We start from the raw sequence: 18,301 nt of genomic DNA on the forward strand, positions 1-18,301 counted from the left end.
GCACCTATGGCTAAATCTGGCTGACCTCAAGGATGCTGACCGTAAGGTGCTGCTGAACGCTCCTGTGACTCCCTCCGGCCTCTTTGGTGACAACGTGGAGTCCATTACCGAACGCTTCGCGGAGGCTCAAAAGCAATATAAGCCATAAATATTGAGAAAATCGCCTTTAAAGTGAGGAGCATCTCGCTGCAGCCTACAAGATCCAGGGGGCGTGGTTGGATCCAGATCCAACTCCTCCCACCTTACATATACCTAAACCTACCCATCTCCACCCCCTGATCCCTAAACCCACCCCATCTCCACCCCTAAACCTACCAATCTCCACCCGCTAGATGTGGATCCAACCACACCCCCTGGATCTTGTGGACTGCAGCGAGCCCTACTTGTTTAAAGTTGTCAAAATGAAGTTCTTAGCAACTCATAAGTAGTCTCAAGTAGCACAGGTATATTTAGCAATAGCCAACAATACATTGTATGGGCCAAAATTATCAATTTATTTTTCTTTTATGACAAAAATAGCCTACTTGTTGAAAATAGCCTAATAGTTGTATCTCAGCCAAATAGTGTCCTAACAAACCATACAACAATGGAAAGCTTATTTATTCAGCTTTCAGATGATGTATAAACCTCAATTTAAAAAAAAATTAAAAAACCCTTATGACTGGTTTTGTGGTACAGGGTCACATTTACTGATAAGCAGAATAATGGACTTGCATTTGTTACTGCCGCAAATCCCTTTTTGCAGGATTTTATACCCACTAACTAAACTTACAAAAAAATGCACAATCATTGTTTTTAAAACTGATTCAAGGTTAAAAAGAAAGGAAAAAAGAAGAAAAAAAGAAATAAAGAATCTCAATGTACAGTTAACACTTTAATGAAGGCGAAAAATGTAGAATGAATGAAATTGTTTTGTTGTGATATAATACACACATTTTCATCATGAATATATTTTCATATGTATTTTGAATGTCTTGTTACATTTGTAACAAAGAAACAAATGTGTTTGAAGGATCTAGGGTTCTTTGTAGAAACCTGTATGCTTCAAGAGAACAAACATATATTTGTGTTGTTTATATTTCCTTTCTTATATATTCATTTATTAATTTTTAATCATTTATCATTTAATCATTTCATTATTAAACATATAATAATTTGTTATAAACATTTAAGCATTTATAACTATTTTCCATTGTCGTTTAAACTTGTGATTGTGTGGTTTCAAGGGATATTTTTCTTCACAAGAGACAAGAAGATCCATTTCAAGGTTTTTACCGTCACTGAATGGTAATTTTCCATTGCTAATAAATATACACAGTACACACACATATTTTTTTTTTTTTTCGTGACGTATTGTCAAGTATGGTGACCCATACTCGAAATTGGTGCTCTGCGTTTAACCCATCCAAGTGCACACACACACCCGGAGCAGTGGGCAGCCATGCTGCGGCGCCCGGGGAGCAATTGGGGGTTCGGTGCCTTGCTCAAGGGCACCTCAGTCGTGGTATTGAGGGTGGAGAGAGCGCTGTACATTCACTCCCCCCACCTACAATTCCTGCCAGCCGGGGACTCGAACCCGCAACCTTTCGATTACGAGTCCGACTCTCTAACCATTAGGCCACGACTTCCCCCAATATTACGTATATATTACATTACATTACATTATATATATATTACAATATTACATATATTACGTAAACAAAAACTTTTGGATTTTGGATGTGATTAATTGCGATTAACCGTTTGACAGCACTAATAATAACAATTCTTGGACTTGTGCTGGTGCAGACAAGACTTGCTGTGAACGGGTTTTGGATATCAGACCATACACTGCTGACTGGGTTTCGGATCTCTGAAATTTCTGATGTGGAGAACTGATCTAACAGCTTATTAGAAGCTACTAAATGTGGCTGGGTACGGATGGCAACATTTCACAGCAGTTAAACACCAATAAATAGGAAGTTCTTGTCGAAGAAACATATTTGAAATTATGCTGTCTTATATTGCTCCCTTTGGAGTAAGGCATAAGGATTCTCACTTCTGATTGGAATTTGCTTGGTGACTGACTGATATGTACATAATAATCTTCGTATTGCTTAATATTAGTCATTCGTAATGGTGTTTCCAATCAAACTCCCAAAAACACTGGAGATTAACATGGATCTCTATTCTACTGTAGCAATTTATTATATATGTGCTTGTGCAGTATTTCGATTCACTGCCATGTCACTTAGACAATACAGTAAATGATGTATAGATTTATACACAAACATGGTTGTTGAATATCAAGTGTTGTGAATCATTCATCATTTAACCATTTAAATGATGAATGATTCATTTGGTGAATGATTCTTTTAATGATTTAGCCTATATTTAATATTAATGACCATTTTCCAGCCGCAAATTGTTTTCAGAGTTTACCTACTGCACTGGAAAAAAAAAAAAGTTGAGCAAACTTAAAAATGTAAGGCAACCAGCTTCAGCAGATTTTTGAGTTTTCTCAACTTGTTGTCAACTTGTCACAAATGACACCACTGTAATGACAGTTGGCCACTCAATAAGTGTTTTTATTATTTTTCTTTCTTTCTTTTCTTTTCTTTCTTTTTTTAGATGGCGGCGCGATCAGACGCAGCGGCGCGATCAGATGCAGCGGCTGCTCCGGGTCCCAAAGACGGTGCTTTTATGTCTTTTAATGTCGTCTGTTCGTCTCCAAATAGTGTCGGTTTACCGCTAACTCATAAGGAAATCACTCCAAAACTCATCTATGATCGCCAAAGTCTTTTGGATATCGGCAACGCGTACAAACAACAACTCTCGCCGGCGACTACTGAGAAGCTACGAGGCCTTTGTTTACTGCTGGAGCCGGATCTCGAGACCGCGGCCTCGCCTACTGACGCTACCTGCACAAGGCAGCGTCACAAGCGGTGTGAGAGAGGACGGAAGCGCGGTAAGCGCGGAGGTATACGAGCTAGGCTAAGAGCTAACCCCACAAGACCGGCTCTTCCAACACTCATGCTCTCAAACGTTCGCTCTCTGGAAAACAAACTGGACTTAATTCAACTCAGTCGGTCTACACAGCATGAGGCAAGGGATTGTTGTGTGTTTGTTTTCACCGAAACATGGCTAAACGACAACATCCCGGACTCCGCCATTCAGCAGCACGCACTAACCAGCTTCCGAGCGGACAGAGATTCATCACTATCTGGTAAGACCCGCGGAGGTGGCTTGTGTGTGTATATCAACAAAGACTGGTGTAACAATGCAATGTAATATCAAAACACTGTTAAAAAATAATACTCAATAACATTTTAATTCAAAAAATGTTTACTTCAGCATAGGGGTGGGCGATATGGGAAAAATATAATATCACGATTTTTTATAGAAATATCACGATTCACGATTTTTATCCCGATTCTTTGTTAGTTTTACTATTTTGGTTTTACAAGTTGTCTGAGCATTACAGCCAAACTAGAAAGACAAAGATGCATGGCAGATATTTAGGCCAAAGTGGGTGAAGATAAAAAATCTTTGTCATTATTTTATTTTTCTTATTAAAAAATAAGAACAAAGATACACATTACAAATACACATAATATACAAATAAAACAAACAGTGCTTTATTTCCAGGTACAATAGGTGCATTTAGCAGAGCATTCAATGAAATTGAATGAACAAATATAAAAATAAAACACTAGATAGACTGATTCCTAAAGCAACTGTATTAAAGTTTTTCAGTCAAGAATAGTGAGTGATTTTTCTCTTTTGCGTTTTGTTGTTTTGTTAACGTTAAATGAATAGTTCCCCCACAAAATAATATTCTGTCATCTGTCTGTCAATTCTGTCATAATGTTTTATTTTTATATCATCATTTACTCAAAAGTTGTTTTAAACCGGAATGAGTTTCTTTCTTCTGCTGAACATTTATAAATGCTATTTTGAAGAAGGTGGAAAACCAAACAGTTGCTGGTCCTCAGTGACTTCCATAGGATTTTTCTTTCCTACTATCAAAGTCAATGTAGACCAGCAACTGTTTGGTTTTCAACTGAGTAAATAATGACAGAAATTCAATTTTAGGGTGAACTATCCCTTTAATGACAGTCGACAGCATGTTTAGTGTCCTGTCCCTTTAAGAGCTGCACGCATCTAATATACAGTACAGGCACGCATCCGTTTCTCTCTTAACTATTTACTTTCATTTTAGAGATAACCAACTCAGTCTGTATGTAAACCTTGTGTGTTTTGACAGTATTAGCGCAAAATATAACTTAGTTGAGTAATCAGGCGCTGTTAGACAGGCGTTTTAGCGCGCGTGCTTCAGGTGTATGCGCTCAGAACAAGCGCACGTCAGACCAGCGCGCGAATTAAACATTTAACCAGCAAGGCTTGTGTGCAAATAATGTACTTTTGCGATCGCGAATAAGTGCAGTGTCCTGTCTGAGTAACTCTACTGCTGTATGTCGTGTTGTACAGTATATAGAGACGGCGGCGCCAGAACTGTATTTGACAATGTGCGCGGTAGCGCGATACTACGATATTTCTTCAAAAGCAGATCGTGGAGACATTTTTATCGTCCACGATCAAAAATCGTCATATCGCACACCCCTACTTCAGCATTGCACTACAAAATAATGTTTACTTCAGCATTGCACTACAAAATAATGTTTACTTGAGCATTGCACTACAAATCTTTTTGCACTATGCGCTGCTTCCCACAAAATGTCTCTTTAATCTGCACAACAATTTAATGTACGAAATATATATACAATTTTTATTTCTATCTTTTTGCACAATTTCATGTACAGTATATATGTAAAGTTCTTGTACAGTCTCAGTTTGTGTATGTCTAGGCAACTAGGTATAGTAGTTATAGTATTTATAGTATATGTATAGTCAGATGCTATTTTTTTTTTCTCTCTTATACTTGCATTGCTGTATGTTTATCTTATGTTTAACTAGTATGTAGCACCGTGGTCCTGAGAGACACGACATTTCTTTCCACTATATATCCACACATGTAGCAGAATGACAATAAAGCTCAACTTGAACTTGAATAGCAATGATGAAACTAAGAAATAAATCAGAAGCAGAATTTACAGTGGTGCATCAACAAACCCCTAAACTGAAGAACAAGAAAAAAGTTTGTGCTGCTATGCAAAGTATTGATAGTCTCAGGAACCTCAGATTTGTAGCAACAACTGTTATAAAAGTATTGTTCTTCTCCTCTATGGTGTCTGAATTGGAAATTGGTTTGGAAAATGGATCCATGTGAACTTTGCAAACACGTGGTGTCACTTCTTTCATATCTGCCACCAAACACTGGTCGGAATGGCGTGTGAGGTTCCAGACATGCTGTATATTCAGCACATGCAGTCTATTTCACAGGATCCCAGGCCACAGTCTGCATGATCTCTCAATCTGATATTGTGTGGATGAATTTGTTGAAGATGTTTCTGGTTTATGTTCTGTTGTATCCTGCAATTACCACAAGATGGCACTGTATAGAATAAAACTGAGCCATTTGTCGGCCTTGGACCCCTTGGAAAAAGGTTTAAAGAAACTTTAGATTGGTTTTTGTTGTTTTGTATGCTAAATGTCTGTGTAAGCATCAAATTATGAACCAAAAAAAGAACCCTGTGTCGATCAACCCCAAGCCTCATCTACAGATATTCTGGTTGTCTGGTTGTCTAACCACAACTCAGCTTATTTCAAGGATTCAGGTTATTACTAGAGATCATTTAGTTTAATTTCTGCTTCTGTTTTGCGGCCATCTATTAAAGTGAACAGATCTTGGAGTCAGTCCACTGAAATGACCTCTCAGAAAATTTTCTGGGTGGGGTTTGTTCTTTCTTTTTTTGCTTCATTATTTTGTGCTCAAAGCGCAGCTATTCAGTCACAGACCATACAGTCAGAGAGTTAGCCCTTATTTCCAACATTTTCTGTTCAACTGGCTTTTCCTTGAGCACAGTGAATATGCTTCAACTTTTCTATGGATTTGTGTATCTCTTGGCAGTTTCACAGCTTATGAGTCTCACAGGTGTGTATGCTGAAGCGCAAACATTCTTTATAACTTAGGGTTTTTTTTTTCTTAGGACCAATGTTTAGCGTGTTAAATTAATTTCTAAACAATTTACATGTTTGAGCTTGGACTAACACTGCCAAATGTTGTCTTGCTTCTGCATTTATCAGTAAAGTGTTTTGCTACATATAATGATTATGACAATAGATGGACTTTTACAACAAGTCAAGTCAAGTCACCTTTATTTATATAGCGCTTTTTACAATGCAAATTGTGTCAAAGCACTGCACAATATCAAAAAAAGGAAAATAATGTGTCAATAAGTTTAAATAGTGTCTTTGCAATAAGTTCGGCGATATCGCTGGAAATGAAGCGTCCCCAACTAAGCAAGCCAGAGGCGACAGCGGCAAGGAACCAAAACTCCATCGGTGACAGAATGGAGAAAAAACCTTGGGAGAAACCAGGCTCAGTCGGGGGGCCAATTCTCCTCTGGCCAAACAAACCAGCAGTTCAGTTCCAAACTGCAGCAAGTCAGATTGAATGGGCTCAGCTGGTTCCAGTGGTCTTTTCCGATGGCTGTCTAAGTGGCGGGGTCCTCAATGGGGATCTGTCTCTGGCGTTCATACAGGTGTTTGGCCTCTGCCTACGATCAGGGACACATACGTCATCTCCCGGCGCTGATCCTCCATCTCAGGTGTTCGGTCATCTCAGATCATGTAATGGTTAGATCCAGACTGAAGTTCTGTAATTCCTGGCTACCACGGGATGTTAATCCCGTGGCAGAAACGTAGAGACAAGCAGAGACATGATTAGCGTAGCTGCTGTTCCATCTAAGCAAAAATAAATTGTTCAACCCAAGCTAAAGAATAATAATAATGTACATTTGATCAGATATAACTGCAGTACAAGATTATAAAATGCATTATGTGAATGCTTGGCTAAAGAGATGTGTCTTTAATCTAGATTTAAACAGAGAGAGTGTGTCTGAACCCCGAATGTTATCAGGAAGGCTATTCCAGAGTTTGGGAGCCAAATGTGAAAAAGCTCTACCTCCTTTAGTGGACTTTGCTATCCTAGGTACTACCAAAAGTCCAGAGTTTTGCGACCTTAGGGAGCGGGTTGGATTGTAGCATGGTAGAAGACAAGTTAGGTACGCAGGAGCTAAACCATTTAGGGCCTTATAGGCAAGTAATAATATTTTGTAAATGATACGGAACTTAATAGGTAGCCAGTGCAGAGACTGTAAAATTGGAGTAATATGATCATATTTTCTTGATCTGGTAAGAACTCTAGCCGCTGCATTTTGGACTATCTGTAGTTTATTGAAGATGCAGGACAACCATCTAGCAGTGCATTACAATAGTCCAGTCTAAAGGTCATAAATGCATGAACTAGCTTTTCTGCATCAGAAACAGGCAGCATGCTTCGAAGCTTAGCAATGTTCCTGAGATGGAAGAATGCTGTTTTTGTAACATGGGAAATATGATTTTCAAAGGACAAGTTGCTGTCTAAAATAACACCCAGATTTTTGACTTTAGAGGACGTAACAGTACATCCGTCTAGTTGCAAATTATAATCCACGAGATTCTGTGTACTGTGTTTTGGTCCAATAAGTAATATCTCTGTCTTATCTGAATTTAGTAGGAGGAAATTATTGGTCATCCAATCTTTTACACTTTTTACACAATCTATTAGCTTAGATAGTTGAGAAGTTTCATCTGGTCTTGTTGAGATATATAGTTGAGTATCATCAGCATAGCAATGAAAACTTATCCCGTGTTTTCTAATAATATTTCCAAGGGGCAACATGTATATTGAAAATAGCAGAGGACCTAGGACAGATCCTTGTGGTACTCCATACTTTACTGGTGATAATTGAGATGACTCCCCATTTAAATGAACAAAGTGGTAGCGATCGAACAGGTAGGATCTAAACCATCTTAAAGCCTGTCCTTGAATACCAATATAGTTTTGTAATCGATCTATGAGTATATTATGGTCTATAGTGTCAAACGCAGCACTAAGATCAAGTAATACTAGCAATGAGGTGCAGCCTTGATCTGAAGCAAGTAGTAAGTCATTCGTAATTTTAACAAGTGCAGTTTCTGTACTATGATTGGGCCTGAAACCTGACTGAAATTCTTCATAGAGATAATTTTTTTGCAAAAAGGAGCATAATTGAGTAGACACAACTTTTTCAAAAATTTTTGACATAAACGGAAGATTTGAAATGGGTCTGTAATTTGCCAGTTCATTTGAATCTAGTTGCGGTTTCTTAATAAGAGGCTTAATAACCGCCACCTTGAATGGTTTTGGGACGTGACCTAAAGATAACGATGAGTTAATAATATTGAGAAGCGGTTCTTCTGCTACAGGTAACAACTCTTTCAGTAATTTAGTAGGTACAGGATCTAATAAACACGTTGTTGGTTTAGATGCACTGATAAGTTTATTTAGCTCTTCCTGTCTTATAGTTGTAAAGCACGGCAGTTTTTCTTTGGGTGCGATGAATGAAGCTGAAATACTAGACGCAGTAGAATCTACATTTGATATTGTATTTCTGATGTTATCTATTTTATCAGAAAAGAAATTCATAAAATCATTACTATTAAACTGTGAGGGAATATTTAGATTGGGTGGTGTCTGTTTATTTGTTAGTCTAGCCACTGTGCTAAATAAGAACCTTGGATTGTTTTGGTTATTATCTATGAGTTTGCGGATATGCTCTGCCCTGGCAGCTTTTAGAGCCTGTCTATAGCTGGACATATTGTTTTTCCACGCAATTCTAAAAACTTCTAAGTTAGTTTTACTCCATTTGCGCTCAAGATTACGAGTTTCTTTCTTGAGAGAATGGGTATAACTGTTGTACCATGGCGCAGTACGTTTTTCTCTAACCTTTTTCAATTTGAGGGGGGCAACAGCTTCTAATGTATTAGAGAAGATAGTGCCCATGTTGCTAGTCATTTCGTCTAGTTCATGCGTATTTATGGGTACACAGAGCAGTTGAGATAAATCAGGCAGGTTATTTGTGAATCTGTCTTTGGTGGCTGGAACAATAGTTCTGCCCAGACGATAACGCGGAGCCATATAACTAATATCAGTAATAGGCAGCATGCACGATACAAGGAAATGATCAGTAACATCGTCACTTTGAGGTACGATATCTATATCAGTAAGATCAAGTCCATGCGATATAATTAAATCTAACGTATGATTAAAACGATGAGTGGGCCCGGTGACGTTTTGCTTGACTCCAAGAGAGTTTATTAGGTCAGTAAACGTAAGTCCTAACGCATCATTTGTATTATCAACGTGAATGTTAAAATCTCCGACAATTAGCAGTTTATCAACATTAACTAGTAGATCTGAGAGGAAATCTGCAAATTCTTTTAGGAAATCTGTATATGGCCCTGGCGGTCTACACAGTAGCCAGAGCAAGAGATAGGAGAGATTTTTTTTTCATATCTAACAGTGTAACATTAAGCAGAAGTATTTAAACCTCCTGTATCCTGTTTTCTGAGTAACATTGAGAATATCACTATATATTGTTGCAACACCGCCGCCACGAACAGTAGCTTGGTGGAGTAGACTCATTTAGACCAAAATATTCATTTGGTTTAAGCCAGGCTTCAGTCAGGCAGAGTACATCAAAATGATTATCTGTGATCATTTCATTTACAATAACTGCTTTGGGTGCGAGTGATCTAATATTTAAGAGCCCAAGTTTTAAAAATAGTTTTTGTTCATTTATTTTGCGTGAAACAGTGAGTGTGCACTTTACCTTCAGCTGACGTAGCATGGACGTGCCGGACGATGGAGCTTCCCACGACCACAGCATCGCGTTCCGTCTCGTGGAGGGGGGCGAAGCGGTTCCGGGTGGAGATGAAGGACATCTGGGAAGATCGCGTTCTGGGTGCACAGGGTCTGTGCAAAGAAACACACGGAGTAGGTGGTGGGGATGTTAGAAGCGTGTACTTTACCTTCAGCTAGCGTAGCACGGACGTGCCGGACAATGGAGTCTCCAACGATCGAGTCCTGGGTGCACAGGGTCTGTGCAGAGAAACACACGGAGTAGAGGTGGTGGGAGTGTTAGCAGCGTGCTGTATACTTACCCCGGACTTGTGAGCGTCAGCCCGGGATGTTTCCAGCGCAGCTCTCCGTTCCTTCAGCTGGGCCTTTTTCTCCAGCAGGTCGCGGATCTGTTTCTCCACGGCCTCCAGCTCCAGCTGCACCGAATGCAGCTCGAACGTGTCCTCACCTGCACTCAGAGGTAGACACAAATCCGCCATTTAAGCAAGTAACAGTGAAACGATAGTAATGTGTGTGAATAGAGGATTTGCAATGAAAGCGAGATTAGCAGCTGCCACGCTGCCGATGCTAACGGGCTATAAGCTAATAGCAGACTCGAGAATCAGAATAAAACTAGTGATAAACAGGCGCTCTGATCGGATTTGTTATAGAACGCTATAGTGGATATATTCACACGTTATAGAAAAGCCGTTTGAATAAGGCAGTCGAAGCCCCACTGTCGTCGTTAAAGCAGGTTCAGTGGCAAACGGTTCCGTATAGCGCACTAACTAACAACCCGACCAAACGCGCCAACCCGTTTGACTAACCAAAAACTAAATGACTAACCAAAAACTAAATGACCAACCAAAAACTAAACAACCAAAAACTAAATGTTATCAGCCCAGCTCTATAAAATACAAAGCTCTAGATGTACGCAGTGGCCAGTTTGTAAGTCTTAAGGACTCATGGTACTGTAGATTATATCTGAGCTTGTAATCTGATACTTCAGTGCTGCTATTCTGTGCTGTAACTTCACCCGTTTTAAATCACGTTTCTCAATGTGATTAACAGGTGCACAAGCTGAATGTCCTGTTCAGCTCAACCCACGGAGAGCTGTTGTGAGGTACGGCGATTCTGTTGCAGTTACCTGTAACACTTCTGTCCCGCATCAAGGGATGGGATGGGAAGCCAGTGAGGGAGCAGTGCATAAGACCACAAACCAGAATCTGATCACATGGAGAGTGTCAAAACTGACAGAATGGGACATAAAGCCATTCTGCTTCATAAACTATAAAATAGGCGATCCGGCTCTGTGTCAAGTAGAGCTCCCAGTCACTGTTTACAGTGAGTTTCTCTGTTACTGATATTTTTTGTCTTTTCATTCTCAGAAATATCTAATAAATGTTCATTGATCACAGCAGATTTCAGAGTGTAAATCTTCCTCCACAGAGACTCCAGACAGTGTGTCCATCAGCACTGTGGATCACAGCGGACCAATGATGGAGGGAGAGCAGTATAAGCTCCAGTGTGATGTTCACGATGTGGCTCCTGTTCAGTATCTCGCTGTCAAATGGTACAAAGGACAGACTCTGCTGGATCAAACCACTTTCACTGACACTAGTGAGACTCCAATGAATGAAAATGTCACACTCCTGATCCGTCCAGACAGAGCTGATGATGGAGCTCAATACAGGTGTGAAGCAGAGCTGGATCTGGGAGCAGAAGGACCTCAACCTCATCCTACAAATTCATCAAAACCTCTTAATGTTGAAGTATACTGTAAGTTTATTAGTTCTAAGCTAGCCATATAATACAGTTTATATTTTCTGAAGGGCCTTCTAGTGTGAAGGATATTCACATCTCTGTGTGAGATGAAGTCATATTTCATCTCACACAGAGATTTCCATATTAATTTAAATTATTTGATTAAATATTACATACGAATTGAATGAACACAGATCAAAAGGTTTCAGTTGTGCAGTATTTTTAGTGATCTGTTAAAGGGGACCTATTATGCAAAAATCACTTTTATAAGGTGTTTGAACACAGTGTGGCTGCAGTGTGAAAATAACCAGCCTATAATATTAAAAATATTTTTTAATAAAACCAATAAATCATAAACCGTCTTTCCAAACCAGCTGTTCCAGATTCTCCCTCTGTGCACGTCACTGAGGGGAAAAAGTCCTGGCCATTTGTGACGCTCTCTATCCTATTAGCATAAACACAGGCCTGAGTGAGAAGCTACTGGAGATATGAACAATGTCAGCGCCAAAGAGGCTTTACAAGCGTTGTGTTTTGGGATGCACTAATATACATAGGAGTCTCCATAATCTCCCCTCATCTGAGCCGAGGACACTGTGGTTAAATTTAATTTTCGAAGGAAATATCCCGGAAAAAAATCTGTAAAGTCCCCTAAATGTTTAGGAATTAATACCAACACTTCGTGCACGAACGTCAGCTCCAGACAAAGTATCACACGTTTGTTTTTCACATTATCTTTTCTGAAAGAGCTTCTTGGCACTCTGTAAGGCTAATTGCTAAAGCTTTCATTGTCTCTGTGTGTTTTCACTGATGCTGCCTTCAAGTGCTGCCAGAATGATCTTGAATAGGTATGTGGTAGTTAAAAGTTGCGCATGAAAGCAATGTGAGGCGATCGCTTGAAGTTGTCGAGCTCATAATCAGAAGTGGGACTTATAAAGTTTGTGATAGCATGCCATGTACCATGAGACCAGCTATGTTGTTATTTTTTATCCCGCCGTGCTCCCAGTCTGTGTAATTCATAAACGCAAATTTATTATTCACAGTATAATCAGATGACTGACTTTGAAACCGAATAGTTTTCTGTAAAGACAACAGGTTTGTATTAATGTTTATTTGCAAAGGCTAGCACTGCTAATGCAGAGCTCGAGCTCTTGAAGCCCCGCCCTATTCTCCGGGAGCACCAGCTGAAGCGCATTTAAAGCAACACACTCAAAACAGCCTGTTTTGGCTCATACCTTAAAAGTGGCGATTTTAACAAGCTGTAAAAAATTATCTGTGGGGTATATTGAACTAAAACTTCACATATACGCTCTGGGGACATCAGACTTATTTTACATCTTGTAAAAAGGGGCATAATAGGTCCCTTTTAATAACAGCTGCTCATCATGATGCTGTTGTTCTGAGAAATGTATCTCTGTCCTCCTCAGATAAACCACAACACTCCAGTTCAACAGAGACCATCATAAAAGACGATGAGGTTATTCTAGATTGTACAGTGAAGGCAAACCCGGCTCCTACATACACATGGCGCTCAGATCATCTGAAAGAGCAGATCAGCTCCTCAGTGCTCAAGTCCTCCACACTCAGTCCAGGAAACTACACGTGCACCGCCACAAACACTCTGGGAAGCGACAGCAAAGTGTTCATCGTCAAATCTAAAGGTGGGTTATAAGTGAAAAAATAAATCATGTGCGTATCATTTGTCTGTTTGATTCATGTAAAATGTAAATTTGCAGTAATGATTATTTTGTGACGAGTCGGCTGCCTCCCCCCTTATCACCATCACCACCCCGTCCCGTATTCGCCGCCCTTCACCAGGCTCCCGACGGGAGTGGGTGTGTGAGAGAGGAGGGGTGCTGAATAGCCACGGCTGGCGGCGTGTGATGAGGCGCACCTGATGTGAATAGAGCCTCATCACCGCCGCCGTTTAAATGCCGAGCGCGCCTCTCCTCGAGAGACCGGTCTTTTCCCCGTGCATGCACGCTGCTGTCCTCGTGGGTCCAGGAAGGGCGCGTCGAGTAGGAAGACTGCCGCACCCGTTACGGCTGACGGGCCAGGATGCCGGGCCGTTTAATCCCCCAGAAGCTCTGGGGGCCAAGGAGTAGGACGAAGCCGCTCGAGAGAAGCCGCCGCCACTCGCTCCTGGGCCCGAGAGGGGAGCGCGTGCGGCCACCGGACTCCGCCCCTTCCCTGGACCCTTCCTTTCTGAACACTGCCCTCCTTCACATACCCCGCAGCACGACGAGGACACCAGATCCCCTGTTTATTTTGGACACTTTTTCCCCTTGGACACTATTTTGATTATTATTGTTTAATAAAAACCTCTACGAGGCCTGACGCCACACCCACTGTGTCTGTCGTTTGCTCCTCCCGCCACAATTTGAATAAGAATGCATAAATATGAATTTAGACAATTTGTATTGCATTTCATATTCTTTGAGTTTAGTTGTTTTGCTCTTATTAACGAGTGGACATTTGAGACATATCTGATAACTTGAATACTTTGTGCAGATATAGCCTATATATTTTTTTTTCTGGATGTTAGATTGGGCGTTTCTTATTTTATACATTGTGCTTGGTTTCTGGGTGTAAAACCAGAGTCACTCTTTTGTACATAATTTTATTTATTTTTTTTGCATCCATGGTTCCACAAAGAACCTTTAACCTGAACCTTAAAGAACCTGGAATTATTCCATTCCACTAAAGGTTCTTTCTGGAAAGTTTCTTTAAGAAACTTCTTTTTTTTTTCTTTTTTAAGAACTTTTGGGGAACCAAGAATAGTCCTTTTATGGCATCATTGGCAAACCCCCCTTTTGGAACCTGTATTTTTTTAAAGTGCATCTGCAGACAGAGATTCAGCATTGAAAACACTGAGTGTTGTTTCTGTTTGTACCATTATTAACACTGCTTTTCTTCCACAGGTAGTCGTCCCACATTCTGGACTGGTCTTATTTTCTTCCACTTGCTGGTTGCATTGATTATTATCATTTAACTCTCCTAAGCTTTTTGCTTTCTGAAAGTGGTCATGACTTTTTTTTTTTTTTTTTTAAGAAATGTGACATTAACATCCCTGAATTAGTAACGGTTTAGTGTTACGTTTTTTTAGACTTTATATCCTAACTGCTAGGCTGTTGGGGGTCATTACTTTTAACCCAGAAAAATAAAAGTGTAAAAAATAACGACTTCATGTCAGGTCAAAATCATATTATGAAAGTAATAGACCTTAGTTAGGGTAGCTATTATTTAGGGTAGTATTTCAACTATGACAGGAATGAAAATGAGGCTGTGAGGGACTGAAGTACAGTGCATTCAATGGATTGTACTGTTGTTTAACTGATTGTTCAGCTGATAAGAATTCTTCTTCCTGAAAAATTTTCTGTAGACAAAAGTTCCATAAAACAGTTTTACAATTTGTGTATTGTAAAAAAACTAAAACACCATTATATATACCAGGACTGCAAATCTATCTCTCATTTTCATCCACGTCAAATACAATATGGCGTCAAACCTGGCATCTGTGGTCAGTAGATGGCTGGAGTTTTCTATGTGACCTGCTTTGTAACAATTCTCAATTTTAGGCAGGAATTTTTCCAGTAATGTGTACAGTCATAAACTTCCACTCATTTCTCACTCTGTTTGTGTAAAGGTGGGTGGGTTGGTAGATGTGAATCTTTTGCACTCTGGATGTTTTATAGTCTCACTTCTTCATTTCTCTGTGTGTTTGTTTAACATTGTAGTTATTTGATACATAGATTTTATTCAGCATATATTAAAAAAGCTTGTCACTACTATTTCCATGAGGCTTTATTTTGTACAGATCTCTCTGTTATAATTAACCATTCTTCCCTAGCCTGCCTCTAGAATCTAGATGGTTCAAAATGCGGCTATAGGCTCAAAAGCATAAGTATCCTACGGTCCTTTGTTTACCTGTTCGCTATAGAATTGATTTTAAATTACTCACTGGTTTTAAGTCACTAAATGGTTTAGCACTTTCATAGCTCTGATGTGTTGACAGATCACCACCGAGTGAGAGTTCTTAGTTATGCTATTCAGAGGCTATTAGTTGGTCTAAAAACTAGGTCTAGTCTATCACCGTAGCCTCACCTAAACTTTGAAACATCCTACAAATTCAAATCAGAAATGCCTCTACATTACCTATTTTTAAAACTAAGCCTAAAATGTTTCTGTTTGATCTGGCCTACAATCTGTGATGTTTTACTGTTTATACTCTGTTTTTCCATCTGTGACTTTGTTGCTATTGTGCATTAAAAATAAAGTGAAAATGAACTGAATTGAAAAAAAAATGCATTAGATATATATATTTTTTCATTCATTTCCTATGGTTGGCCATTTTGACCACAGTCAAAGTGTGATACTTTTTTTGTCATACACTTAGATTCATTGAATGGATTTAATTTTATTTTTAAAGAGTACATTTTGAATAACTGAGATTGAGGAAAACATTTTATATATATATATATATATATATATATATATCTCCTAGGAATCCGTAAAAAGCAGTTTCTAATTATGCATGTGAAGTCAGTGTAAATCAATGGCTTGAACCAGGGACAGTTAACGCAAAACTGAAAATTCTCTCATTACTCACCCTCATGTCGTTCCAAACCTGTAAGACCTTCGTTCATCTTCAGAACACAATAAATAAAATATTTTTGATGAATTCTGAGAGCTCTCTGACCAGAGGTGTAAAGAGTACCGGAAAACCATACTTGAGTAAAAGTACAGATACCTTACAGCAGGGGTGCCCAACCCTGTTGCTGGCGATCGACTGTCCTGCAAAGTTTAGCTCCAACTCTAATCAAACACACCTGCCTTTAATTTTCACGCAATCCTGAAGACCTTAATTAGTTGCTTCAGGTGTGTTTGATTAGAGTTGGAGCTAAACTTTGCAGGACAGTCGATCGCCAGGAACAGGGTTGGGCACCCCTGCCTTACAGTGAAAATTACTCCACTACAAGGTACAAGTCACCGATTCCAAAACAACTTGAGTAAAAGCCTCAGAGTATCTGATTTTAACAGTACTTAAGTATTTTACTTATAATACATATAGGCTCAAAGATGTACTAGTCAAAGAGACATGCCAGTCAAAAACTGTAACGTTGTGGAAAAGCTGTGTATATATATATATATATATATATATATATATATATATATATATATATATATATATAAAACAAGTTGAACAAGATAAGATACAACAAGATACAAACACCACGGGAGACAAAAGTCTAAGACAAGGCACAGAGTATATGTAACGCAAACAAGAAAGAGCTTATTTGTGAGGAGAGCAATCATGTTTATTTTCTAAAACCAAAATAAAACAGTTTTTACAACACCTCAAAATTGCAATAATAAAAAAATGAAATTAAAAAGTCAAAGTCTTCTTGCAATGGATGTGCTGGCTTCGGCCTCATTGCCAGCTGCAGTTATATAAAACACCTGTGATTCACAACTACTTGCTAAGAAGCTCACATTCACGTAAAGTAGCCTTGTTGACAAGTTTGGGCGAGTAAGGGCAAAACGCACAAGATATAGTACTTTCAGTGCTCTGTAGTCGGCGATATCATCTTGTGTGGCAGAAATAAATTGCTGCAGAAAAGCTAGGTGCTATGCGAAATGTATTGTGTAACTGCAACGCTCAGTTCAAATGTAGTTGAGTAAAGTAAAGTAAAGTCGTGACTTATTGTCAAGTATGGTGACCCATACTCGAAATTGGTGCTCTGCGTTTAACCCATCCAAGTGCACACACACAGCAGTGAGTAGTGAACAAATGCACACACACACACACACCGTGAACACACACCCGGAGCAGTGCTGCGGCGCCCGGGGAGCAATTGGGGGTTCGGTGCCTTGCTCAAGGGCACCTCAGTCGTGGTATTGAGGGTGGAGAGAGCGCTGGACATTCCCTCCCCCCACCTACAATTCCTGCCAGCCGGGGGCTCGAACTCGCAACCTTTCGATTATGAGTCCGACTCTCTAACCATTAGGCCACGACTTCCCCTGTAAAGTGTACAGATACTCATTCAAAAATGTAGTGAAGTAGAGAGTAAAAGTTGCTAATATCTTTGATACTCAGTACAACTATAAAGTATCCGAAAATATACTCAAGTACAGTAATTAGTTACATTTACTCCAATACTTTACACCTCTGTCTCTGACCCTCTCATATACAGCAAGGATCCTGATACGATCAAGATCCAGAAACGAATAGCAAGGAGATTGTTAAAATAATCCATGTGACATCAGTGTTTCAACCCTAATTTTACGAAGCTACGAGATTACTACAATATAGCTTGATCTCAGCCAGTTGATCATGTATTTCAGTGGTTCTCAATTACAGTCCACTGCATTTTTCATACGTTTCTCTTATCACTTCAGACGTTTGTTCTATTCGACAGTAAGTGCCCTGCAAAGTGGACATCACATTATATTCCGCCATTTTGACAGTTCGAAGCGAGCGTATATATATATTCAAATAACATTAAAGTGTGCAAGACATGAATTTAAATTGTGTTTATTGACGCAAATTTTAATTGTGTTTATTATTAAATATCTTACTTTGTGTTCTGAAGATGAAGGAAGGTCTTATAGGTTTGGAACGATATGAGGGTGAGTAATTAATAACAATTTTCATTTTAGGGTGAACTATCCCTTTAACAAGAGGTAAAGAAGGAAGTATAAAAATATTACAGTGTTGCATTAAAAAAAGTTTTC

The 18,301-nt window shown here is 39.3% G+C and overlaps 1 protein-coding gene across 2 annotated transcripts; it reads left to right on the forward strand.

The window, feature by feature from the left end:
• Positions 1-5,690: 5,690 nt before the first annotated feature.
• Positions 5,691-15,861, forward strand: LOC306856135 (intercellular adhesion molecule 3-like). 2 transcript variants are annotated; one of them, XM_079395172.1, is made up of 5 exons: positions 5,691-6,034; positions 10,877-11,149; positions 11,255-11,584; positions 12,994-13,227; positions 14,488-15,861. In XM_079395172.1, exons 1-5 carry the CDS (start codon positions 5,971-5,973, stop codon positions 14,556-14,558), a joined length of 972 nt encoding a protein of 323 aa, XP_079251298.1. In that variant the 5' UTR covers positions 5,691-5,970; the 3' UTR covers positions 14,559-15,861. The 2 variants fall into 2 exon arrangements, with proteins under 2 accessions (XP_079251298.1, XP_079251299.1); XM_079395173.1 differs by lacking the exon at positions 14,488-15,861 and adding an exon at positions 13,303-13,909 and having other exon boundaries at positions 5,882-6,034.
• The last annotated feature ends 2,440 nt before the right edge of the window (positions 15,862-18,301 follow it).

Source organism: Barbus barbus, assembly GCF_936440315.1.
Source record: "Barbus barbus genome assembly, chromosome: 3".
NCBI lineage: Eukaryota > Metazoa > Chordata > Actinopteri > Cypriniformes > Cyprinidae > Barbus > Barbus barbus.

Excerpts from the sequence above, each read along its gene's own strand:
- LOC306856135 (XM_079395172.1), top strand. The coding sequence starts at position 5,971 with ATGCTTCAACTTTTCTATGGATTTGTGTATCTCTTGGCAGTTTCACAG. Across the intron at positions 6,035-10,876 it reads ACAGCTTATGAGTCTCACAG|GTGCACAAGCTGAATGTCCT; the intron begins GTGTGTATGCTG and ends TGTGATTAACAG. Across the intron at positions 13,228-14,487 it reads GTTCATCGTCAAATCTAAAG|GTAGTCGTCCCACATTCTGG; the intron begins GTGGGTTATAAG and ends TTTCTTCCACAG.